Raw genomic sequence first — 25,681 nt, forward strand, 5'->3', positions numbered from 1 at the left:
CCTAACCTATATTAGTGTATACAGCACTGTATTTTATAGCAGGGGTCGACAAACTTGGTTTGGATCTGGAAGCCAGATAAAAAAGGTAGGAGCCATCTTTTTTATGTTTTTATTTTCTTGGTGCCACACACCATATGTAACAGATACATGCTAACATCTTATGCTCACAAACACCTTACAGTAACAGACACACGCTAGCATTCTACACTATAACCATTCTACAAACATGCTAACACCATACACACACTGACTGTAGTCCTAGCACTATACATATACACACACTCAAGCACTATATATATATACCGGTGTGTGTGTGTGTGTGTGTGTGTGTGTGTGTGTGTATATATCTATATGTATATACACACAACACTGACTCTAACACTACAGTAAACACATATACACACACTGACACTAGCAGTGTTCATATACACACAAATGCACTGACTCTTAACACTACAGTAAACACATATACACACACTGACACTAGCAGTGTTCATATACACACAAATGCACTGACTCTTAACTCTACAGTAAACACATATACTCACACTGACTACACACAAATGCACTGACTCTGACTATATAGTACACGTGCACTACTTCCCTCTCACCTCATATAGACCAGCCACGCCGCTGTCTATGTTCTGCTAATGTGAATTTGGCACCCTAGGTTTTACTGGGGGGGCACGCTTAGGCGAGGGCCGTGCAATAGATGACCCCACTGCGAGGCCACACATCCCCCGGATTCATTATGGCAACCATGCAAAACCTTGGATGTCAGAAAGTGTTCTAGTTGCCAGGGTCTGTCGAGCCCTGTTTTCTAGTCAAAAACCCATTCTGTATTTTACATGGGCCTTCTTCCCCTTTTATTTAGTGACGGGAATTTCAGTGTCCGAACTAAGTGTTCCTGGGAAATATTTCAATTTGATTTTTACTCGGCCCCTAAATAATTACCTGCAACACGCATCAACACTGGTTGGTGTTTGTTTAGTACCCCCCAAACTAAATGTTTGCCAATGTCCACCCCAGTTAACTCCCCTGCAAGAAGGGCTGGCCTAGCCTTATGTAATGCATACTTGGATCAGTGAGAATTCCTGAAACCCTCCTTACCCATTGTTGTATGTGTACTGCAGGAACACGTGGCCCTTGACATAACTGGTAAGTTAAAATTATACCTCCACAGCGAACGCCTCAGCATAGCTGGGAACTTTCTGGTTCTGGCTACCCAGAGCATCCCATTGTGGGATGTGGGTAGGAGGTCTAGCGACCTGGAGTTTCCCCTTAGTGACCCTGAGACACAGTGCTTCACCCAGACAGTTCCCAGGTATGCTCCTTACTGAATAAATTTCTCTGCGGCAAACATCTAAGCAAGACGCCCTGTAGATGCAACAACTTTCACCATGTTTTCTCAACAAAGAATGATGAATGTTTTCTTGTTCCTGTAAAGGAGCACCTCAGCCCAGTTTCATTTTGCATGGTACATTTTATGGCTCCTCCCATCGATGTTTCTACTGCAAGTAGAGGGCATACCTCAGTATGCTGCTTGCACATGCCGGTATGGTATTGAATACTGACGTGTTGATAAAGTAAATGTGATTGGCTGCTGCTTCTTTCACTTACGTGGGAATGCTACTGAGCTGCTTAACATCTTATAGTTTTCTGCATCAGGAGAGGTAGACTGTGGAGAAGGTAAATTAAGCAAAAGCCCTCCAGTAACCATGCATTAAACTAATTGTTGTCCTTGCAAAACGGACTCCTAAGTGTAAGTGACTAGCGCAGTAAAATCATTCCTGGCACCGTATGGCCAGCAGCCTATAAATTGAACACTTTGCAGCGTGCAGCCCTCTCAGTATAAGCGTAGTGATGGGAAAAGAAAGCGGGAAGTGTTGAGGCTCGGTAACTAAATCGATCCTTTAATGGCCACATGGCGGCACTCGGAAGCCGTTAATGTAAACGTTGTATCTTTTGTTTGTGGCCACATGGGGGCGCTCGCTCCCGACCACTTCAAGCTGAAGTTATTGTGTGAGGAGCTGGCAGTTCTACCGTTAACCAGCGGACGGAGCAGTGCAGGTACACGCCACCCAATGGTGGAGCAGTGGCGCTGGAGCCTGCATTTCACCTTTGCGCCCGGTAGTGTGCGCTGTGATCACTAGCAGTAGGCGGGCCCTAGCTTCCCGCAGCAATAAGAAAAGATACCGAGGAGAAGCGGCGCAGATTAAGCCGTGTAGCCGTCTCTTGCTGTCTTTTTTGCGGGAGATACCGCCTCATGACGGGAGCCCCATGCTGACTGACTGCAGGACATGGGAATCCTTAATATCACTGACCAGGTGAGCAGCGCTTTGTATGCACCGCTGGTCGACTGAGCATACTGCGGCCTAGCAGAGAGCCTGAGGCCTCGGTCTGACCACCAAGGCCGAACAGTGAAGAGGAATGATGCGCGGGGTTGGCTGCACAGGACGGGCTCTCGCTGTGGCTTCTGGGGCAAGGGACCGAGGCTGCATGTCCTCACCGGGTTTCCCGCCGGCCCTGCACAGTGTAGTGGGAAGTGCGTATTGGCCTGTCCCCTTCCACCATCCCCGTCCCTGATCGAGTACTCTCCGTGCTCCGAGGTGGCCTCGGGTTCCTCACCGGCGAAAGCTTATGTTTACGTAGGCGCCATGGGGTGGGCACGGCCCGTCCTACTCACTATGTCGCCCCTGTTGCGGTGCTATTTGCGGCCTTTCTGCAAAGATGCTGCCCCCCCCCTTTACATGCACTCGCCCGAGCTGTACCCAGGTCCCCATAGAGACAGCGCCTGTGCCCATCCATTTTGTGAGCCCGTGGAAATGTGCGTGTCGTCAGCCGTTACCAGCTTGCACCCATTTGCTGAGCGCGCTCCCCCCCAGTAGAGTTGTAAACATAACCTGACAGAGTCTGCAGCGCTCCCTCCATCATCATACTTTATAATAAAGCTGTATGGATTTACCTCACGTGCAGCAAATTACAGGTTTTTGGGACAGAATCCCTGTTTTTTGTCACAATCCTGGCCCTTGGCTGTACTAATCCCTGTTCTGCCGCACAATCCACCGTGAATAATGGAGTGAATCCCAATTTTAGCTGCTTACCCGATTCCTTTAACGAAGTCTAGTTGTGTAAGCGTTTGTTTTTTTGAGACAGAACAATAAATCTGTGTTTTCAAGCATTATTACAGAAAACATACAATTTTGCCTATTAGGCGCTTTACACAACTTGTTGAAGGGCCGCACTTAAGTTTTGCTGTACTTTTCAACGTGCGGAATCGGTGAACGACAATCGCGTGACGTATCGATTGCAAGTTTGATAGAGGCGTATGTATTTATTATTATACAAGATAAATATTTCTTTTGCAGAGTACTGTTTTAACTGCTCTTGGACAAGCACAGTTTCAATACACCCTGCTTTGTAACCGCGTGATAGCTTTAGGTTTGAGACAAAATCTGTGATCTTTGTTTACAAAGCAGTTATTTTTTTATCACCTTTTTATTTTTATTAAGCGCCAACAAATTACACAGCGCTGTTCAATTTACATGCGGCAGGTAACACAGATAACCGATATACATTAATACATACAGACACATCAGGAGATGAGAACCTGCCAGTGAGCTTGCTTTTTAGCCTTATGGTACTTTATACAAAGTTCCTGGCGGGGATGGTGGCCTTGGCTCGTGAGCTTACAATCTAAAATCAGGAGCTGTAGTTCTCTTGATGAATTCTTTAAAAGTGGAAGACTAACAGAAAAAAATATTTTTCACCTTCAGAAAGGAAATACAGTGCTTTATACAGTTATGTTCCCCTAAATGTAATTTATCATGACCTGGACGCTGCCATTGCTGTCAGTCTTGATATTTTGGAAGACTTTCCCGTCTCCAACACCACACGGACGTGATCCTTTACAGCAGTGCTAAGGACGTCTGTTCCTCCATAGACTTTTATTAGTCCATATTCAACGAAGTGATTAAGACTGAGGGATTCTGTTGTCTACACTAGCTCTGTTATCAGCTACCTAAAAAATTTTTAGGCACAAAAACAAACTGGAACTGCTTAAAAATGCAATGGTTTTCAAAACCATATTTTTATTCTCGTGCCGATAATAAAAACGTTGGTGCGCGTCCATTATTAAAATTAGTATTATGTGTAACAGTTTGGAAACAATGTTTTGTTTTACTGGAACATGGTAAGAAAAATGCAACTTCGGTTTCGCCACCTCCATGTCTGGAAAGTGCCTTTATTTTTCCTGTCTTTATGAATGCATATTAACCCCTTCAGTCCTGGCGGGGTATTTGGTACCTTACATCACAGACCTTTTTTTAGCCAATTTTACCATATGTGGGTTTAATTAAGATTCCTTCTTTTCTGTGTTTGATATACACACAAATTACACATCCCTTTTCAGTACAAATAGGACTTTTATATGAAACCACAGAAACATGCAAAAAAAAGTTTTTTGCACTCATCTTAGAATTTCTCTATTCTGCAACATCCCCTGATTATAGACATTGCCCCACATACATATTTTAACGCTCTAGAGGATCACGTCACTTCTTACATAGTGCCGTAAAGGGTAGTAGTTTTAATAGTTCTGTTGTAATGGGTTTTGTAATAGGGCGATGGGATATAAGGGTTTTTTTTTTTTGGCGCAGTATGGCTAGAGATTCCTCTGGGGAAAATGTTTTTATGCAAGCCATGTCTCAATGCCATCAGTTAGCTCACTTTTTATTTATTTATTTTTTTTTACTTTTTTCCACTCATGGGAGGAGGGAGAGTCATTTCTCACTTGCTTCTCTGCTATACCAAGCGAGTCTCCATAGACTTGCATTGGGTATTGCAATGCATGTGATCGGCCAGTAGGGGCACTGTCCCTGCAGGGAATATCTGGCCTCTGCTGACCTTCCGGTTGATGCCAGCAGTGACATCTCCCAGAAGGGAATGCCCGATGGGGCACTCTTTATTTAAGGACCTACCAGCTCTTGCGCCAGCAGCCGTTACAAACGATCGGTCAGCAGTCTGCTGACATGGGGACATCTCCTGGACTCCCCTCGGTATCTGTACGTCCTTAAGGGCTTCTTAGAATGTACAGGTGTGTCCATAGGGGACTGAAGTGGTTAAAATACGTTCTTATGCATTCTTCTTTAGTAGGGCTGTCAGATACAATAAACTGTCTCTTTAACACCTGCTGGTGTGTCTTTTTACTTCTAGAAACAAGGTTGTGACCCAGATTTGCTTATGTACTTCACTTATATACAGTACATTTGTCTTTTAGACATCATTGTAGTGAAATAGTAATCTATCTAAAAGTAATCTTTTTCTTTTTTGGATATTTAGGACCAGTGCACAGTGAGGTGGACTGACACTTTGTGCATTCTCAGTTCTCTTCCAATCTTGTTGACATGAGTTAAATACTAGGGATGCACCAATATATTGGCCAAAAGGGGCATTATCGACAAAATAATCATCCAGCCTTCTTACCTGTGCGTTGGCCGGGAGAAGCAGGCACCCAGCAGAGTCATGTGAATGCATGACAGAGGGAAGCAGCAGGGGCCCTGTGAGTGAGAGGATGGAGGACGGTGTATGAGTATATGAAAGTGTGTGTGTGGGGGGGGTAAGCATGGCATAGAGAAACTGTAATCACACTCCTATCATGCCCAGGTTTCAGCATCTACTTGCTGCGTGGGCATGATAGAAGTGTGATTGCTGTTAGTAATTATATATATTGTTTTTTTTTATTTTGTCCAATTTTGGTGTTACTCATGTTTTGTTTTTTTTGTTTGTTTTTTTTAAATGTTGGGGGGGGTCATTTTCAGTTTCAGCCAAGTGAATGCTGAATTTTCGGTTTCGGACCAGACGTTTCATTTCAATGCGTCCCTATTAAATGCATATGGAAGAGCCCAAGTCAGATAGGGCTGATGCAGATGAATTCATGTTCTAACAATCTTTATTTTGTGTCTAACCCTTTCCAATGTTTCTACAAACATAAAATAGAGTTTACCGATTTAAAATGTGGTAGTGCCTTATTCTGCCCCATTACGTTATCTCTACTCTGCTTAGATGGGTTACAACTTCGGGACAGCAAACTGATAGGATAACGAGGTGCCCTTTTATATCCAAATCCTGATTAACAAACACAATTCACTAGGTGTAGGGAGTTATTAAATCTATACTAAGAACTGTGGCAGCAGTTCCCTAAAGTTGTCGGTAACACTGTTGCCTCTATATGTGTAAAAGGCACAGCACACGAGAATCGCTAACATTCCAGTTCCTTTTGATTTCCATTCTGGTGGAAGGAGATGGATTTGGGGTAAGGTTTGTAGAACAGGTTGAGTATCCCTGATCCAAAATCAGAATCCATTTTTTTTTTCTTTCAGGTAAGGGATACTCACGATTGGGGGGAGGGGGCTAGACTTGCAGGAAAGAGGTGTCTGACCTCTCCTGTAGTCAATCTTTTCCTGCCACTTTTTCGTCCTGCACGAATTATACATCATTTTGGAGACGTAGTAGTCTTTTAAAGTCATCTGCGTGCATAAAACATAATTTATTATTAGTGATGATAAATACAAAAAACCCTATACTAAAATAGGAAGAAAAATCCAATTTTTCCAATCTTGCTTACATTTTCTTTTATACTGTAAGTGCCACAGCTGAACAGTGACCGGAATTATGTTCAGCAACATCTCCTGAATAGTCATACCCCACATACATACTTATGTTCCAGATGGCCATATCCATGCTTTCCATATTACCCCATATTACATGTCTCCTAATACTATTGACTTGGTTTCAGTGTCTGCGTCCAAAGTTAACTTTTGTTCTCATTCTTCTGTCTCCTAGCATCCACTGGTCCAAGCAATATTCAATCGGAACATAGAAGAAGTGAAATTATTGTTGAGTCACAAGGAAAATGTCAATGTTTTGGTGAGTGACCCCATCTTAACCCCTTCAATCCCAGGGGTTTTTGGTACCTCAAGTCCCAGAGCAATTTTGCGCTATGTCGGTTCAGCGATTATTCTCTTTTCCTGTGAATAGTGTACCCATGTAAACTATATATTGTTTTTTCAAGGAGAGATAGAGCTTTCTTTTGATACCATAGTTGGATGATTAGCTGAAAATTTAGAATGAGACATTTAGTAAAAACTAGCGAAAATTTGACAAAAAAACTTTTTTTTTTTGTCCCATCACTAGGTAAAGTGATGGAAAATTCCCTCCAAGTTTAACCCAAGTTTAACCCAAGTTTACATTTTTTGTAGAATATTTATGTTTTTGTATTTATGTTTATGGCTTAACGGGTTTGTGGGTTGTGAACGGGGGCAGGAGGGTTATACTGGGTAGATGTTATGCTAGGGCAGTGATGGCAAACCTTTTTGAGCCCAAGTGCCCAAACTGCAAACCAAAACGACTTATTTTTTTCAAAGTGCCAACACTGCAATTAAACCTGAATAACGAGGTTTTAGTTTAGAAAAAACAGTTCGTACTAATTAACAGCTTTTGTTTAAAAAGAAAAACACAATAACAGAGCTTTCCATTAAACATTTTTTTTATTGAAAAAAACAAAAAAAAATACAACTGTACACGTGCATGTATTTTTTTAAAGACGCCTTTTGTAGGCACAATTAATGTGATTTTTGCTGTTGTGTGTCCACACACTTAAACACTTGAATAACATACACACGCATGCACACACTTACGTACACACACATAATGGGTTAAACATGTGTTACAGGGAATCATTCTCTTCCCTTTATGTATGACATGCCTGCTTATACACACATATGCACTGCTCTTACGCATGCCTGCCCACAAACACACACATATACACTGCAGTTGCCTGCAGATACACACTTGCCAGTACTCACACATATGCACTACCCTTATACACACCTGCCCAAACATACATAATCTTCTCACACACACACACACACGCCTCCTCATAAATATACACTGCCCTTGCACATACTTACAAAGACGTATACACTATAAGACAAATACACTCCTTATATACACACATATACACTGCCCATACAGACGTACACATATACACTGCCCATACACACGTACACATATACACTGCCCATACACACGTACACATATACACTGCCCATACACACGTACACATATACACTGCCCATACACACGTACACATATACACTGCCCATACACACGTACACATATACACTGCCCATAGACGTATGCACATACACACACATATACACAGCTGCCCTATACACACACACATATGCCTGCCCAAGTGCCCATACATATGCCTTACCATATGTATATGCACACACAAATCTACCATCAGACGCCCCCCACCCACCCACCTTCATTCTCCACATCAGACCCCCCCAACCCACCTTTGTTCTCCACATCAGACCCCCCCACAACCTTTGTTCTTCACATCAGACCCCCCCACAACCTTTGTTCTTCACATCAGACCCCCCACAACCTTTGTTCTCCACATCAGACCCCCTCCCACCCAGCCACCTTCGTTCTCCACATCAGACCCCCCTAGCCCACCTTCGTTCTCCACATCAGACCCCCCAATAGTCAACCACCCACCCACCTTGGTTCCCCACAAATCTTACCTTTTCTTCCTCCTTTCTGCTTCCCCTTCCTCCTTTCTGCTTCCTCCTTTCTGCTTCTTCCGTTCTAACTTTCCTTGTGTTTTGCCGCTCGCAGTCTGTGCAGTGCGGCTGCGCACAGCTGTTTATGCTGAGCGCCGGGGCTGGATATAAACGTCATATCCAGTCGCCCGGCGCTCAGCAGAAACAGCTGGAGGGTTCTCCCCAGAGAACTGTGGGAGATGTAGTCCGCGGGAGCTGACGCCGTGACTACAGTGTATGACTGTAGTCACGGCGTGCCCACAGAGACGGCTCGGCGTGCCAACAGCGGCACGCGTGCCACACGTTCGCCATCACTGTGCTAGGGCAATGGGATGTAAGGTTTTTTATTTTTTGTATTTTTTATATATATAATATAAATATTTTTTTTTTTTATTGGTTAGAGGTCCTCTTAGGGACCTCCTGAACATGTTATTAATGCCAGTGATGTCACAATGACATCACTTAGCTCACTTTATTATTATTTATATTATTTAAATGATTTTTTTATTTTTTAAATGAATAACTTTTTTTTTTTTTTTCTCCTTCTCTGTTTCAGGAGGGGGGAGTGAGAGAGATGGTTTCTCACTCCCCTCCCTGCGATCCCCCTGCACCGATCACACTGTGATCTCTATGCAGGTCCTCACAGACGTGCATGGAGATCGCAGCGTCTGTGCCTCATCCCCTGCAGGGGATATCCTGTCCTCCGCTGAACTTCCGTGTTACGTCAGCATCGACGCAACCCGGAAGGGAATGAACGATCGGGCAGTTTAAAATGTAACCGCTTTCCGGCTTTCATGCCGGAAGCTGTTACCTCAGATCAGACAGCTTCTGCTATCAGCGGAGAGTCCAGGCTGTCAAACGACAGCCTGATCTCCTGTTGAAGCGGCAGGGATGTGTCCCTGATGCTGCAAGAAGGGCTGGACGTACCGGTACGTCCATAGGGGATTCTTGGGATGCGTTTTTTTGGACCGACCATTGCTCGTTAGTTTGCTTACGAAACATATCTAAAGTTATCTTTTTATTTTTATTTTACGAGGTATGTCATGTGTTTTCTAATCTTATGCCATTCTTCCTCATGCTAGGACCAAGAGAGACGTTCTCCATTGCATGCTGCTGCCTTCTTAGGAGACACCCAAACTATTGAACTATTAATACAGTCAGGTAAAATCCACATTTAATTGCCTTATATAACTTTTTTTTAATCTGGATAAAATCTACCGTGCCCATGATACCTGCGGGTATATGCATCCTAAAATGATCATTATATTGGGTGCTTCAATATGCACCACTCTTCTGTGGGTATTTATTTTTATATAAAGATCTTTTTTTTTCATCTCAAGATCAGTAGCTGCTGGTTTATTCACAAGACCGGTATCTTGTGATTAACATTTCATGAGAGCCTTTACACTTCAAGTGTGTATATATAGTATACGAACTTGCTGTGTGAATTGAGTGACTGTAGATGAGCTTTAAAGAACGTATATAATATTTAATGCTGATCTTAAACATTTTCATTTTTTTTAAGCCAAATTTAGCTGTACCTTGAGAGACTAACAATACATGATTAATGCTTCCTTCTTTATACCTTGCTACAAAATCACTGAAGATGATCGATGCAACCAAAGTATCCCATTCATGATACAGTGGCTTATAGCTATAGTTGGTTATGGAACTTATTTCATTTACTTAAGGTTTCTGCAGAGGAAAAATGTTATCTGTTCTTCTTTATAGGTGCTAATGTTAATGCAAAGGATTCGGCTTGGCTTACTCCTGTGCACCGGGCTGTTGCTGCACGCAACGAGGTAAATAGCGCACCCTGAAATGTTTTTGGGTTTTTTTGTTTGTTTTTTGTACGTGTTGTGTGGAGTGTATGTAGATAATGTAGCAGCCAGTAGTTCACTAAAGGAACTCTCTAACTTCACCGTTCATAATGAAGTGTGAGTGGAGGTAGAACAAGAAGGGCTGAGCTGGCCCTGTATAATACATAAATCAGTAGGTGAGGAGAGATCTCACCAACGTTATAATCTCTGCATTATCCAGGGCCAGTCAAATTCTTCCTTTGCAGTGGGGTTGGCCTTTTATGATGCATAGCAAAGCCAAGTAGTTAACCTAACTCTCATCCAAACTGCATTCTCTATAGCAAATAGACCCCGTTGTCTTAGTATATTTGATACCTTAATTTGAGCAAAGCGATTTATTCCGATATTGTAGAAACAGTGGGCAATACTTGATTTCTGTTTGTTGTCATAAAAAGTGTTGCAAGTGTCTGAAAACTTAAAACAAAAACCGGTGGGTTCTGTTGATGTTGGGAACGGCATATCTACATACTTAAGGTCTTAACTTATTTTTGTTACACCTAATTAAACTTATTCTCCAAAAAATACAGAGGGCAGTCTCTTTGCTTGTGAAGCACTCTGCTGATGTCAACGCACGGGACAAATACTGGCAAACTCCACTACATATTGCTGCTGCTAATCGAGCAAATAAATGTGCAGAGACGTTGATACCGCTGGTCAAGAATGTCAACATAGCTGATCGGACAGGACGCACTGCCCTTCATCATGCTGTGCTCAGTGGAAACTTAGAGGTATAACTTATCTGATAGATTGATACAGAACATACAACTATTGCATCTTTCTCCAGTTATTAAGCTTACTCAAATAATGAAAAGTAAAGGGTTCATGTATTACTTTTGGCGTTGTGAAGCTTCTGCCTTCTTGTATTATTAAACGGTATGCTGGTCTTCTTCTCCTTTCCAGATGGTGGTAATGCTTTTAAACAAGAGGGCCCATCATGGTATATGTGATAAGAAGGAACGGCAGCCTATTATGTATGCATCTTTCCTGGGTAAGCTGCTGTATGAGGCTTATCCTCTATTTTGTTTCTTTCAGCCTACTCTCCCATTTGAACTGGCAGGGTACTGTCTCCTCCTTGGCGACGGTAATTGTGGTGGGTTAGCAACTACCCACAATGTCATGCAACAGGGCATATCTTCTCAACTTCCACCGTGTTGTATTGTGACCATAAAGAATACCTTTTGGCAGCTATCTCCTTACAGCTTATCAGTGTATTCAATAGCCAAACATAAGGCACTAGGGCAGAGGTAACTTGAAGGGGTTTCCGATACTCCAATACTTATGTATACATATATTGCCCGATGATTGTAAGGAATGTGTGTGATATTTGTTACTCTAGTAACTATTTGTATGCTTCATGTGAGTACTCGCTTACCCATAATTCTCTTCTGTTGGAAATGCTAGGTTTCTTAACTTAGAAGCCACAAATGGCTTCAAACAGATTATATCATAAATACTTCTCTTTCTGCAACAATACTGTAGGCACTAAGGAACACACCCAAACACATTCCTGGTCTTCTGCTTCAGGTAGCTATACGTAGAATACGTAGCACACATTGCTAGGTTACTGACAATTATGCATCACAAAAAATAAAAATCACCTTTTTCTTTTTTACTAGTTTACTAGTTAGATCATTTTTAATTATTGACACTGATGGAAGACTGAAGGTGTGAACCTTAATTAGCATTGCCATAAAGCATCAGCTCAGAGTGATTTTTTTTTTTGTGCGGGGAATGTCATCAGAAATAACATGACAGACAACAATGACAGCCCTCGGGTCTGCTGGTAGGGGAAGTTTAATTGGAGCACAACTAGACAAAAAACAGGGTTTTGTCAATATTAGATTAACCCCTTTAACATTAAAACCAAGTGTGGTGTTGAAATATGATGCATTTATTTAGCCTTAGGTACGCACGCTTCTATTAGAGGATTTTTGTTGTATCTTAACATATGGGGTCATGCTCTTCAAGGTCACCTGGAAATTACTAAACTGCTGATCTCTCGGGGAGCCGATGCAATGTCAAAGGACAAGAAAGGTTATACTCCGCTTCATGCAGCTGCTTGTAGTGGCCAGGTGGATGTTTTGAAGTATTTGCTGAAATTGGGCGTGGAGGTAAGTTTGAGTGATATTTTTATATACACACACAATACATGTCTAGAACTTTATGAATAGAGTATAGTTTAGTATAGTATTAGTATAGTATAGTTTGTGTGACTTATAGGACCTAATAGTACATCTTAAAGTCTTCCACTGGCAGGCTATTTCCTATTGGTACATCGGAGATCAGGCTGTCATGAGACCCCCCTAGCGACAGGTGTGCACCATTTGTACTTAAGTCAAGCAGAATGCCCAAATTATGTATGTCTTATCTCTGAGAATGTGGCACGTAAGCATCACTGTTTTGGTTTAAGGTTTGTCTGATGCAGATTTTTTTTTTTTTTTTTTTTTTTAAACAAAAAAAAAAAACCATAAGAATGAAAATGTCTTGGCAATTATGGTATATTTCTTCTGCAGATTGATGAGCCCAACGCCTTTGGGAACACTGCCATGCACATTGCCTGTTACATGGGTCAAGATTCTGTAGCCAATGAACTTGTCAATTATGGCTCCAATGTCAACCAGCCTAACGAGAAAGGCTTCACCCCTCTGCACTTTGCTGCTGTTTCCACTAACGGGGCTCTGTGCCTGGAACTTCTTGTTAACAACGGGGCAGATGTCAATTTTCAGGTAAGTGTCTAGGAGGGTTCTGAATCGCCCTATAGTATTAGGTGCAAGTAAGTGCACCGTGGGGCTTGTTTTTAAGTTAAATTGCTTGACCACCTTCCACAATCTTGCATGTTCATGTAACAGATGGTTCTAGTCTGGGTGGGACACATAATCTAGTCACCAAAGGACACTGTGCTATAATGGCCTGTGAGCTAATGGTTTGAATGATCACCACTGCCCTTTATCCACCCCACCCGTTTTACCATTACTGCCCACTTCTGAATGGTGCTTGGTTCTGCAGGTTCGAAAGGGAGAAAACATAAGGCTAGGATACTTCCTTCATTGAAAATATATTAATAGTTACAATGTTCCTTCTAGAGTTCTTGTATGTCCTGCTTTTATATAGTGCGGATTTTATTTACAGAGTAAAGATGGGAAGAGCCCACTGCACATGGCTGCCATCCACGGAAGGTTTACACGCTCTCAGATTCTAATACAGAACGGTAAGTGTGGACATCCCCATATGGCCCATAAATACTGAGATTTTTTACGGATTGATAAATACAGATAAATTCGTTGTTTGTTTTTTTACAGGTGGTGAAATTGACTGTGTTGATAAATATGGCAATACTCCTTTGCATGTCGCTGCTAGATACGGGCATGAGCTGCTAATTAGTACGTTGATGACAAATGGTGCTGACACTGCAAGGTAAGACTGCCCATGGATAACTACAGTGTGCTTTGGGAGTTTGCATTTTTGTTTGAGCAACGAATGTATGGTTATTGTGGTTTTCCTCCCTAGGCGTGGTGTGCACGGCATGTTTCCCCTTCACTTAGCTGTTCTCTTTGGGTTCTCCGACTGTTGCCGTAAACTACTTTCCTCAGGTAAGAGACCGGCTTTAATTTATAATTCATGTCTAATGTAGCTGTTAAGTGTGTATACGTAACCCAAGCAAACCAGGGCACTTTGAGTTTAAAATGTGTAATATTCAGGCCTTTGTAGGATATATGGTGTGTTCAGTCTGGAAGCTTCTTATTTGCGTTATCTTTATAGTTGTTTTGGCCTCTTTGCAGGTCAGCTGTACAGCATAGTGTCGTCATTGAGCAATGAACATGTGCTGTCTGCCGGCTTTGATATTAACACACCTGACAACCTTGGGAGGACCTGCCTCCATGCTGCTGCTTCGGGAGGGTGAGTGGCTTCATAAAAGGCAGTACATATACCTCAGTATGTCGATTTACTTGCAGGATTGTAGGGTGTTGCATTGTTTTGTCTCATCTAGCTGTCAACATTATGCCATGTACGGTAATCTACACTTATTTAACTGAATGCGGCTTCTGAAACATTCTTGATAACGTCAAACCATCCCCATTTTCTTTTGTATTCTAGAAATGTAGAATGTCTTAATTTGCTGTCTAGCAGTGGTGCTGATTTGAAGAGACGGGATAAATTTGGAAGGTAAGATGATGATCCTTAGCATCTAGCATTATTAAATAATTCCCATACAGTTGCAATCCTATTACTGTACACAATGACTGCCTGCGCTCCCCAACATTGTCGTACTTTTTTTCTTCTAGGACTCCACTGCATTATGCTGCTGCTAATGGCAGCTACCAGTGCATAGTGAATCTGGTTAAGGCTGGAGCCAGTATTAATGAGGCAGATTACAGAGGCTGCACCCCCTTACACTATGCTGCTGCTTCAGATACCTACAGGAGGTTAGTAATCACCTTTAAAGAACAAACCTAAAGTTGTCAGAGGGAAGAGAGCTACTACGATTGGTGCAGTGTTGGTTATCTACGTGTCTCGATTAATATACTTGGTATGGTGACTAAGTTGTAGGTTTGCCGGTGCATTAAGGGAAGGTATCCGGAACCTTTAGAATTTGATCAGCTTTAGCTCCTTCCGGAAATGTTTAGCCCCAATTCCTTTTATTCCAGAAGAATGTTTTCTTCTTTGGGTCATGATCTTCCTCCACTTATGTAACTGTTGTCCAAGCTGTCTGCGGTAATAGGATTTTGAAGATTCTTCAGGTCATCCCTATGTCTCCTCAGGGTGGACACGCACTCTGGGACGAGCCAAGAGCATGAGGAAGAACTGCTTAAAGCCTCGCAACAGAAGGAGTCTTTCTTGTGAGTTTATTTATTTTGCTTGTTTAATGCCTAGATGTGCAAGTACAAATATACACAATCCAAGACAGAAACTGACCTACTGAGAATTTAGTTTTGTTTTTCATATTTCAAGAGAATTTGATAATTTGAAACAAAAAAGGGAGACACTATGAATATGAAAACTTAGAGCCTCTCAGATATTATATGCAAGTGAATATGATGGCAGAAATGTCGCTTTAAACAACTTGTGTCTTGCAGATACCAGTTTTACCCAGGAGTTGCTATTGTGACTTATATATGTTTTTGTATCCTGTCCTCTTCCAGCTGCCTAGAATTCTTGTTGGATAACAATGCCGATCCCTCACTTCGTGACAAACAAGGATACGCTGCTGTGCATTATGCAGCAGCCTTTGGCAACAGACAGAACTTGGAACTGGTGAGTCAGCCCAAAATATGTAAGAGCAAAGAAAATACCTATTGAGAGGACAGTGAATAAGGGGTTATGCTGTGTGTGTGCGTGCGTATAAATGATACACATACAGTAGTTTGAAGCTGCTTTGTTTTCAAGCATGAGCTTTGTGAAAACTTCCACATTCCTAACTTTTTTTTTCTTCCTTTCAGCTTCTGGAAATGTCATTTAACTGTCTGGAGGATGTGGAAAGCACTGTACCGGTTAGCCCTTTGCACTTAGCTGTAAGTAGCACTAATGTCCAAGCAGTGCTTCCTGACCTGTTGGAGATGCTTTTCTGCCTTCTCTACTGAATGTAACCTAAAAACCTCAGTCCTAGTGCTTCTAAAAGTTTCCAGAGATCATTTTTTAATTCAATTTAAGTTTCTAGGTGCATGATGTATAGATTAAAAATATTTTTTCTTAAGTAAAAATAAAATGCACTATTTCACATTTCATCTGTTCTTAACATCAACACTTAATGCTGTTCCTATAGACTCTTGTCAAGAGATCTTGAACGCATTTTACGATCAGTTCATCTGTATTGCAAACGTGATAAAGGGTCGTGCTTTGGTTTTAGTTACATCTAGTTGGACTGGTGTGCAGCACTATGAAGGACGGTCAAAACACATCAGTTGCTGTTTTTTTTTTCTCTTTACTACTGTTATGAAGGTATTCATGCAAGACTTATTATTGCACTTTTGCAGGCCTACAATGGTCACTGCGATGCTCTGAAGACTCTGGCAGAGACTCTGGTGAACCTGGATGTGCGAGACCACAAGGGCCGCACTGCTCTTTACCTTGCAACAGAAAGGGGATTCACAGACTGTGTGGAAGTTCTAATGAGCCATGGGGCCTCTCCTGTAATCAAAGACCGTAAGAGAAAGTGGACCCCACTGCATGTAGCAGGTGGGAATTTTTTAATTTTTTTAAACTTGTCACTTGGTCTGCTTATTTATAAGCGGCGTGTCTCGTTTAACTCATTTAGCTTACGTTTCCTAAAATGCTAGCGCCACTGTGTTCGCCAGGCATTTCTTGGACATGCGCATGCACATTCCATCTTTCATCAATTTACACACACTTTTCCTGTAGTGGTGGCCTCCTTTTTTTCACCAGTGTCCAGACTACGTTATTTTCATGTTCCAAAGAAGGCTGTGCAGACCAAGCATTGTATTTATAGAGATACTCTGCATACTTTTATTTATACACATTGGAATCCATTGAAATCAATAGAACAACAATTGGAAGCCTACCTAAGTAGGCTGCCTTCTTCAGCGGAGGCAAGCAGATGAATATTAATAAAATTATTAATATCCTTTATTAAGTGCGCAACACTGTACAAAATGAAGACCGGGTGGTTAGTTAATATACTTTTACACCAACACAAAGATCTTGTCAAGAAGAGTGGGCTTATGAGGGCCCCACTTGTGAAATAAGTTATATAGGTAAAGGTAAAAGGAAAGGTAAAAAGGGAGTGATATCTTTCTTGTAGCACTATTAAGGAGCATGGACTGGAGTGTGATTTGCAGAGACTTGTTGGGGAGTTGAATAAAAGAGCAGGCAGTTAATCCCCTTGAGGGATTAAATAAATGGGCGGTGATGGGCTGGGGGCTAGGGCCCTAAATTGATATTGGACCAATCTCCAGTAACCCAATAGATAAGGTTTTTTTTTATTATTATTTGTTGCCAGCTGCCTCTGGAAACACAGATGCCCTACATCTGCTGATTGACTGCAGTGAGAGACTGGATATTACCGATGTTGTGGATGCTCATGGGCAGTAAGTTATTGCTGTATACAGGTTAACATGTTCTGGCTGTATTGTAAGCCTCTCCATCCCTTTACAAACCAAATTTATTGCACACATCCTCTTCCTGCAGAGGTTCAGGGTATAGCGTCATACGACGGTGCTCCAGATGCAGCATTGTTACAGTAGCTGTTCCAGTTCTGCACAGTTTTCCATTGTTGAAATGGATTGTTTTGGTGATCTTCTGTTCTTGGTTTTTGCAGCAGATGGTCCATAGCCCATCCTAGGCATAACTGGCTTAAGCCAGAATACATCTTTGTGATTCATTGTATTATATGAGCTTAAAGATCTATATTGTACCAATGTTTTTTCTTTTTCTAGAACTCCACTTATGCTTGCAGTGATGAATGGCCATGTTGACTGTGCTCACCTGCTGCTGGAAAAAGGAGCCACAGTTGATGTTGGAGACAAGAAAGGAAGAACCACCCTTCACAGAGCGGTGAGCTCTCAAATATATTCTTAGGCAGCAGCTAAGAGTACACACAGTTGCATAACTGTTGAAATTTTAATATTGAACGAATGCAATTGACATTACTGCGAATGTGTATTCACTTGGAGCTAATTGTTGTATTGTATTGTCTACAGTCGGTGACCGGCTGTGAGGACTGTGTGGGGGCCCTGCTGGACCATGATGCCTTTGTGCTGTGTCGGGATTTCAAGGGACGCACACCTATTCACTTTGCTTCAGCCTGTGGCCATGCTACGCTTGTGCACGTATTTCTGCAGGCCGCACTCTCTACAGACCCACTGGATGCAGTGGTGGATTACAGTGGGTACACTCCCATGCACTGGGCTGCTTACAATGGTAAGGTGGATAAAAGCATTTATTTACCTACAGACAAGAACCATTTGGCTTTTTTCTTCCTTTTGCAAAATATCAATTCTTATTTGGCCTTTTCTTTTTTATATTGACTTCTTGTATATCCTATACATTGGTAAATTCACTAATTTACTTGATATATCTCTTCTGGAAGATCATTCCAGTTGTTGACTAACCCCTCAGTTAAGAAACATTCCAACATCTTGATTTTATTCCCCTTCTGCTCTTGTATCCAAGAAATGCATTTTAAAGATCTTCTAGTCTCTCCATAATTGTATCTTCTCTATATCTGTCGTTTTGGACAGTGTGCAGTACGGTGTGCAGTACGTCTCAGAAGCAGTCAGTAAAGAGGGATGACCACGTCCTTTTCTTACGACTAACTGATCTAACTATACACTTCTGCTTGTATTCCCTGCTGTTAAATAATTATATTGCTTACAGTGTGGTGCCCTGAGTACTGTGCGCTTAGATTTTTATGCCTCTTGTAAATCACTGTTGCTAATCTTGTCTAGTCTTTTAATCTAAATTAAACATTTTAGCTATCTAACGTCATTTTGAGGCTTTCCTAAATGGGCTGCTGCTGTTTTAAGTTATTCTGTTCCTGATGTATTTCCCAGGGCACGAAGATTGTTTGGAACTGTTACTTGAACACAATCCATTTGCATACCTCGAAGGAAACCCTTTTACCCCTTTGCACTGTGCAGTGTAAGTCACCATTTCCTCTGATCAAACATCTTCGATACTCAAAAGTATCAACTGAAGTACTGTGTAATGCTGATGTTGTGTATCACTTTTTATAGAATTAACAGCCAAGATGGTACGGCTGAAATGTTGGTTGAAGCTTTGGGTGCCAAGATTGTGAACAGCAGAGATGCTAAAGGGAGGTGGGTATAAGAATTCTTACATGTGTTGTCCATGTCATACAACAGTACATTGTGCTCTTCTCTTTTCACTATCTGATGCAGTTGTTGTTGAACCACCCACAAGCGCAGAATGTATTAGGGCCCTTGCATTCCTAACGGTTTACCATTTTCTTACACAATAACAGAGAGGGAAACATTGGTTTTTCCACAAACCTTGAAATAGTTTTCATCAATTGTTTTTTCTCCTGTAGAACTCCTCTTCATGCTGCATCCTTTGCTGATAACATGAACGGTTTACAACTACTCCTGCGCTACCAGGCTGAGGTGGATGCCATTGACCAGTCTGGTCGGACACCTCTGATGATGGCAGCAGAAAATGGGAAGACTGCATCGGTTGGTAAGTATGTTTTACTTAATCTCATAAAGTTAAAACATTTAACTAGTGATCTATTTCTTTTTCCTCTGGCCTCTTACACTTTATTGATGCTAACTCTTTCTTGCAGAGTTTCTGCTGTATCGTATGAAGGCGGATTTAACACTTATGGACATCAACAAGAACACTGCTCTTCACCTAGCCTGCAGCAAGGTGCTGGGATCTGCTTATTAAGCTAATGTGCCAGTAATGCATGTTATGTTGTCACAGCCTTGATTGTGCTTCTTTTGGAATATGTTTTTGTAATAATGGTTGGTGCAGACCAACACATTTAGCCTACAAATACATCATTTAAAGGATGCTACAAGTTAAAATACTTGACAATACTTTTTACCTTTTTAGTATAGATTCTCTTAAATGGGGACAATCACAAATTATGGTACAATTCCAAAAGGGAAGGGAAAACATAGTAAAAATATGAACGCTCACCTGCATATTTAAACTGTTCTTTTAAAAGCCTTGTTTCCAAAAGTAAGTGCTAGCCCTTATTGTATTCCTTGTGAAAGAGCATTTACTTTTAGTATTGCTGTTAAATGCTATGCAGTTCTCCTAGACTTGTTACCTGCCACTTAAGGCCAGACCGGCTCTGCCTTCCGCAAACTACACTTGCCCCCTACAGACTTTTTTTTTGGGGGGGGTTGTCCCTCCCTGCTCAAGGGCTCGGGGTGATCCCTGTTTGAACCCCCACAATAATTCCCGTAGAGATTATATGTTTGGGTTTTTGTGGATCCCAAAGAATATGACAAAACTAGAACTTAGTAAGATAAACTGAAGCATTGGGTAAAGGGGTCTGTGCTCACAAGCTTACATTTTCACAATTGCATAACCTTTGCTTGAACACTTTCTAAGAGGTTAAATGTTTGTGTGTAGTGTGTGTATATGTATATGTATATGTATGTGTATATGTATGTGTGTATGTATATATATATATATATATATATATATATAATATAATTTTTTTTTATTTTTTTTTGAAGGTTCTGTATAGAATGTTTTTGTGTGTATCTACAGAGAATTTGTTTTTGTTAATGCAGAAAAGCAGTGGCCTCTTTAGTGTGCCTCTAGTTAGAAGGTGGTGTTAATGAGCCTTGTTCTTACTATTCACTTAACCCCTAATGGCAGTTGATGTGCCTGGCCCTTCACAGAGTTAAATGAACTTAGAAAGCGATAAACAATCTGAGATGGTGTTGCTGCAATGCCTCGACATCAGGGCACTAAGTAATACCAAAAATAAGTAGGGTTGCCATGTGATTGCTCACGGGAGCAATTGCATTTGCCCTATTGAAAGACAGGATGTTGTTCAACAATTGCTTCTTTCACTGAACCTCTGTACTCAGGTGATGTTGAACGCATGTTGAGTGTTAAGCAGTGACATATACCAGTACAAGGTGGGGGGGGACCCAGAATTCCACAACTTGTAAAAACATTGACACATTGTTTCAAGACAAATATTAGAATGTAATTTGTAGGGTTTTTTCATAAGGTTTTTCAAGTATTCTTTTTTTGTACCTTTTTTTTTTTTTTTCTTTTTTAAATCGAAAATTAGACATGATGAAAATTATGGTATCTAAAGAAAGCCCTTCATTTTGGTTACACCAAATGAGAAAATTACAGCTAAAAACAAACACCGCAGAAATGTTAAAGCAGCCATTTTCACGGATGGTACAAAAAATGAAAACCAGTCCTGTCATTGCGGAGTTAATGTCACTTTTCCCCCCAGTCTTATTGTTTGTCTACTTATCTTTCAGGGACATGAGAAGTGTGCCTTGTTGCTATTAGGGGAGACCCGGGACCTTGGCCTTATCAATGCAACAAACAGCATGCTGCAGATGTAAGTGGAAATGCAGGATTATGCACATAAATGGCCCCTTGGTGTGGTTTCTGTAACATTTTACTCAGACAGGACATGTCTTTCTAGAGGTGTGTGTCAGATATTTGAAGGAGTTAATCAAAAGCGGCCCCCAGCCAATTGAATTTGGCACTCCTGATTTGTCACGGACATTGACTGGGTTACCGTGTCCTTGCCGTTTTGCAATCATTTGCATTGTGATTTTAATAAGTAGGTTTTGTTTTTCTGCAGGCCGCTCCATATTGCTGCCCATAATGGACTAGCATCGGTCGTCCAAGCTTTGCTCACAAGAGGAGCTACTGTGTTAGCTGTGGATGAAGAAGGTGAGAATTGGGCATACTTCCACCAATTTAAAAACTGATTTTTAAGAAAGCACCATGAAGATCTTCACTTGTGGAGACTAAGATCTGAAAGAATGTTTCTCTGCAGGGTTTAGAATATTATTTATTTTTTTATATAGTGCCATCAAGTTCCATAGAGATATATGGTGCTATACACTTTTCTTTTAATGGGTGGAATGCATGCATTTAATTGGCAGTATGCGTCCCGCTCATGGGTTTCTGATTTTTGAGTTTGCATGTATTCCACATTTTTGCGATAGGTTCTCGTTTATTGTGCAGCTTTCATAATATTAACCCCTTAAGGACAATGGGCGGTCCCTAAACCCATTGAAAACAATGCATTTTGAGCCCGTACATGTACGGGCTTTGTCATTAAGGGGTTAAACATTATCTTATTTGTTAACCTTAGCCAGTTGCATCCAGAAGTTGTGAATACTAATAGAGCTATCAAGAAGTGGGAGCCATGAAAGGAGAGAAATATCTATAACAGACTTCTTTACTGAGCTTTGTTTACAGTGTTGTGTACTTTTTTTTTTTTGTTCTGATTTAGTAATTTCGTAAATATAGTTATGTAAACTTTTTCCCTAAAATACCTGGTTTTAAAACCAGGATGAAGTCAAAAATTCCTTGCTAGTTTTTTAACCTTTTTTTTCCCCCCTTGACAGCAGGTCACACCCCAGCCTTGGCCTGTGCTCCGAACAAGGATGTAGCGGATTGCTTGGCACTTATCCTATCCACCATGAAGCCTTTCCCACCAAAAGACGCCATCCTACCCTTCAGCTTCAACCTCCTGAAGAACTGCGGCATTGCTGCTAAAACTGCCCTCCCCAATGGTGGCAGCTGCCCATACACTAAAGATCGGCATAGCTCAATTGCCATGGATGGCTGCTACACTGAGTAGCTGCTCCCGTCCTGCGGGTGACCCAAAACCTTACTTTTAATTTATTTAGGATAATATTTAGGGCACTTTAAAGGAGAACAAGACATACCATTTACAAAGGTTTGAGCTTCTGCTGGTTTACTTGGTCCCCTGATCCTTAAAATTGGTCTTGTGAGCTGGCCTGGCCTGTCCTGAAGCTTATGTAGTATTGTACCTTTCACTTGTGGAAGAGGCTTGCATAAGTTGGGGGGGATCCTTGACTCTTCTTTACAGCCTGGTTTGTGTAATGGATGCCTTTTCCATCTCTGAAAGCGTATGCAATTTGTTTTGAGGCTGATAGATGCTGAAGGCTGTTATAGTTAGAGTAAGTAATCAGGCCTCAATATGTTCATCTTGGAAGTTCTGTTCAGGTTCACAAGGCTGGCCATGTAAGCGGCATCCAGAAATCTCCAGGTGTGTAGCATTCTTTGGCTGTAGCTAACTTGGACCATACCAATTTCATTAAGAATGCGGTGCAACAGTTGGTTTAAAATAACTAGACCACCTGTTTTTTATTTTTCATGCATGATGCTGCAGTTTTCCATTGATTACCCTCTTAAGCAACATTCCCACTCTGAACTGCTGCAAAATGCCCCCACCAACTAGGCACTTTAGTGGTTGTTTTCTAGTGCTTGATTCTTTTGATCTTACCTTTCCATGCCTAACAATGTAATGTAACATGTCGTCAGTATTTTAATTATTTCCTCTACGTGGAGTGGCCTGTAATATTGGCTATTGTCCACTCTGGCTATGATAGGTTAAACTGTCTTAGTCCACACACCCTCCTATGAAACCTCTTCTGTTCAAATTATAATTTGCACTTGAAATCCTTTTAAACTGAAAAAAATAATATCCAAGAGGTGTGTGAGGTGTCTTAGTGCTAGTTTAGGTGACTTGATCAGATTGTACGACTGGTGCTTTTGTGTATTTTTGTTTAGTTTTTTGAGGCATTTCACTCTCCCAGCAAGCGGGATACAGCATAGCCTAGAGTGCACACAAGCAATAAGTGAAGGCAGCTTTTTTCATTGCGAACATAAGCTTTGCAGGCTTCCATGACTGTTACTCTGTCAATTGGAGGCTGTAACAGAGCTAATTTGTATTATTAATTACAAATACATACTTTTTAATTTGTTTCCCTCCCTCGCATCAACTTTAGTGTCCTTGTTTTGCTTTGTTTTTTAAGCTTCTAAGCATATTGCCAAAATGATAAAGGGATCAACTGTCAATGCAACAAAGAATTCAGTGGTGCTACAAAGTTAAGTTTTAGAACAGACGCATATATATATATATATATATATATATATATATATATATATATATATATATATATATATATATATATATATATATATATATATATATATATATATATATATATATATATAATATATATATATACTTGCATTACCCTGTAAATTAGAGCTGGAGGAATGGTTTTCTGCCCATTCTTGAGCTAGTGGAGCCTTTCAGTCACGGACATGTATTAGTATGTATGTGTCGGCTCTTTGGCCATTTCTTTAATCACTTTGTATAATGCCCTATAGAGAAAAATTAGTGACGTTGAGGCTCTATTTTTTTTTTAACTGCATTTGTAGCACTCTTAAAATTGAGAAACAGAGGCCAGAATTTCTGTGATATTTAAAATTTACAGCATGTGATTCTGTCCTTTACACAATTATACTGATTACCAGTCAAAAAAACCTTGTAGCTACAAAAAGGTATATTACATTTCAGTAGGTATTTTAAGTTGAACAAAATTGGAATGAGTTTAGGTGATTTTCCTCAAGCTTTTGAAACATATGTTGACGGCCTATATTGGATGAAGTGGAAAGTGTTATACTTTTAAAATTTTTAATATTTGAAACTTCTGGAATAGTTTTACATTTCAGATTCACTAGTGAAGTTTGGGTGAAGAAATCCATCTTGTTTCTCTGGTATTAATAACTGATGCCTCAGATGCAAAGAGGTTCTCGTATCCTGACGTGTTTGTGTATAGTACCCGCTAAACAGAATCCCCTTTCAGCCTCATTTAAACGGGCAGGAAAGCGAAGAGTATGAATTTGTTCCATGTTTAAAATCTGTCAAAATTTAGTATGTGTCAAAGTGGCAATTTTTGTTTTCCACTTCAGAGATCAACTAAACAAACCTTATTAAATGGGGGGGTTTAATCAGAGTAATCGGACACAGGATGAAGACTGACCCATGTACGGATTTATATACTGTCAAATGCACCAAGAAACTGAACCAAATTGTGGGAATAATCCGGATATTATAGTCATGTGTACCTCTTAATAACTCACCACTTAAAAGGAAGAAAATTGCCAACCTAATATAGAAAACCGACACACAAAGTTGCTGACATAAAATTTGGTTTTACATCTACCTATACATCAGTCAAACCAGCAGTGTCCTATGCCATACCTTGCCTCCATGTGTTATGTAAATAATGATTCGTGCAAGAGCACAAGATAGTTCTGCACCGATCATATTATTTACGTAGAAATTAAGGCAAGATATGAGATTAGTACTGGCGTTCACTGCAATTTAGATGAATTTCTCCAGTGCATGCATTTAAAATTAGGCTTAAATGCCCTATATACTGTATTCTCATTTAAAAAAAAATAAAAAAAAAAAGCATCTTAATGTTAAAACCTTATTGTAATGTTGTTCCTATCATACAATAAGGTCGCTGACATTTAAGCCCTTTTGTAACCTCCTTTTATACTTGGAATTAGTATGACTAGGTCTACTCCACTAGCACCTGCTTTTGAATGGTGTGTGGCCCTCAACATTAAAAGGTCAGGCTGCACTGTTCTAAGTTTAGGACCGTAAAAAGCTAATATGCCCATGGCTGGTCTTCTCACACTTGACTGGTTTGTTTGGACTTAGACATTCTGTTTCCTCTGGTTCTTAAA

The 25,681-nt window shown here is 40.8% G+C and overlaps 1 protein-coding gene across 2 annotated transcripts; it reads left to right on the plus strand.

The window, feature by feature from the left end:
- The first annotated feature begins 2,152 nt into the window (after positions 1 to 2,152).
- On the plus strand, positions 2,153 to 23,067 carry ANKRD52 (ankyrin repeat domain 52). 2 transcript variants are annotated; one of them, XM_053455615.1, is made up of 28 exons: positions 2,153 to 2,327; positions 6,844 to 6,927; positions 9,695 to 9,773; positions 10,344 to 10,414; positions 10,999 to 11,199; positions 11,372 to 11,459; positions 12,440 to 12,582; positions 12,985 to 13,197; positions 13,601 to 13,679; positions 13,771 to 13,885; positions 13,979 to 14,061; positions 14,251 to 14,368; positions 14,567 to 14,635; positions 14,755 to 14,895; positions 15,232 to 15,309; positions 15,613 to 15,724; positions 15,910 to 15,981; positions 16,444 to 16,645; positions 17,427 to 17,514; positions 17,863 to 17,980; positions 18,127 to 18,346; positions 18,979 to 19,066; positions 19,162 to 19,245; positions 19,476 to 19,621; positions 19,728 to 19,810; positions 21,406 to 21,488; positions 21,738 to 21,829; positions 22,513 to 23,067. In XM_053455615.1, exons 1-28 carry the CDS (start codon positions 2,301 to 2,303, stop codon positions 22,746 to 22,748), a joined length of 3,213 nt encoding a protein of 1,070 aa, XP_053311590.1. In that variant the 5' UTR covers positions 2,153 to 2,300; the 3' UTR covers positions 22,749 to 23,067. The 2 variants fall into 2 exon arrangements, with proteins under 2 accessions (XP_053311590.1, XP_053311591.1); XM_053455616.1 differs by having other exon boundaries at positions 22,516 to 23,067.
- Positions 23,068 to 25,681: the final 2,614 nt, after the last annotated feature.

This window comes from Spea bombifrons, chromosome 2 (assembly GCF_027358695.1).
Source record: "Spea bombifrons isolate aSpeBom1 chromosome 2, aSpeBom1.2.pri, whole genome shotgun sequence".
In the NCBI taxonomy this organism is placed as follows: Eukaryota; Metazoa; Chordata; class Amphibia; order Anura; family Pelobatidae; genus Spea; species Spea bombifrons.

What these genes read in the sequence shown, in the direction of transcription:
- ANKRD52 (XM_053455615.1), top strand. Translation starts at nt 2,301, where the DNA reads ATGGGAATCCTTAATATCACTGACCAG. An exon ending in TATGTATGCATCTTTCCTGG is followed by an intron (nt 11,460 to 12,439) that starts GTAAGCTGCTGT and finishes ATGCTCTTCAAG; the next exon opens with GTCACCTGGAAATTACTAAA. An exon ending in GAACCACCCTTCACAGAGCG is followed by an intron (nt 17,981 to 18,126) that starts GTGAGCTCTCAA and finishes TATTGTCTACAG; the next exon opens with TCGGTGACCGGCTGTGAGGA.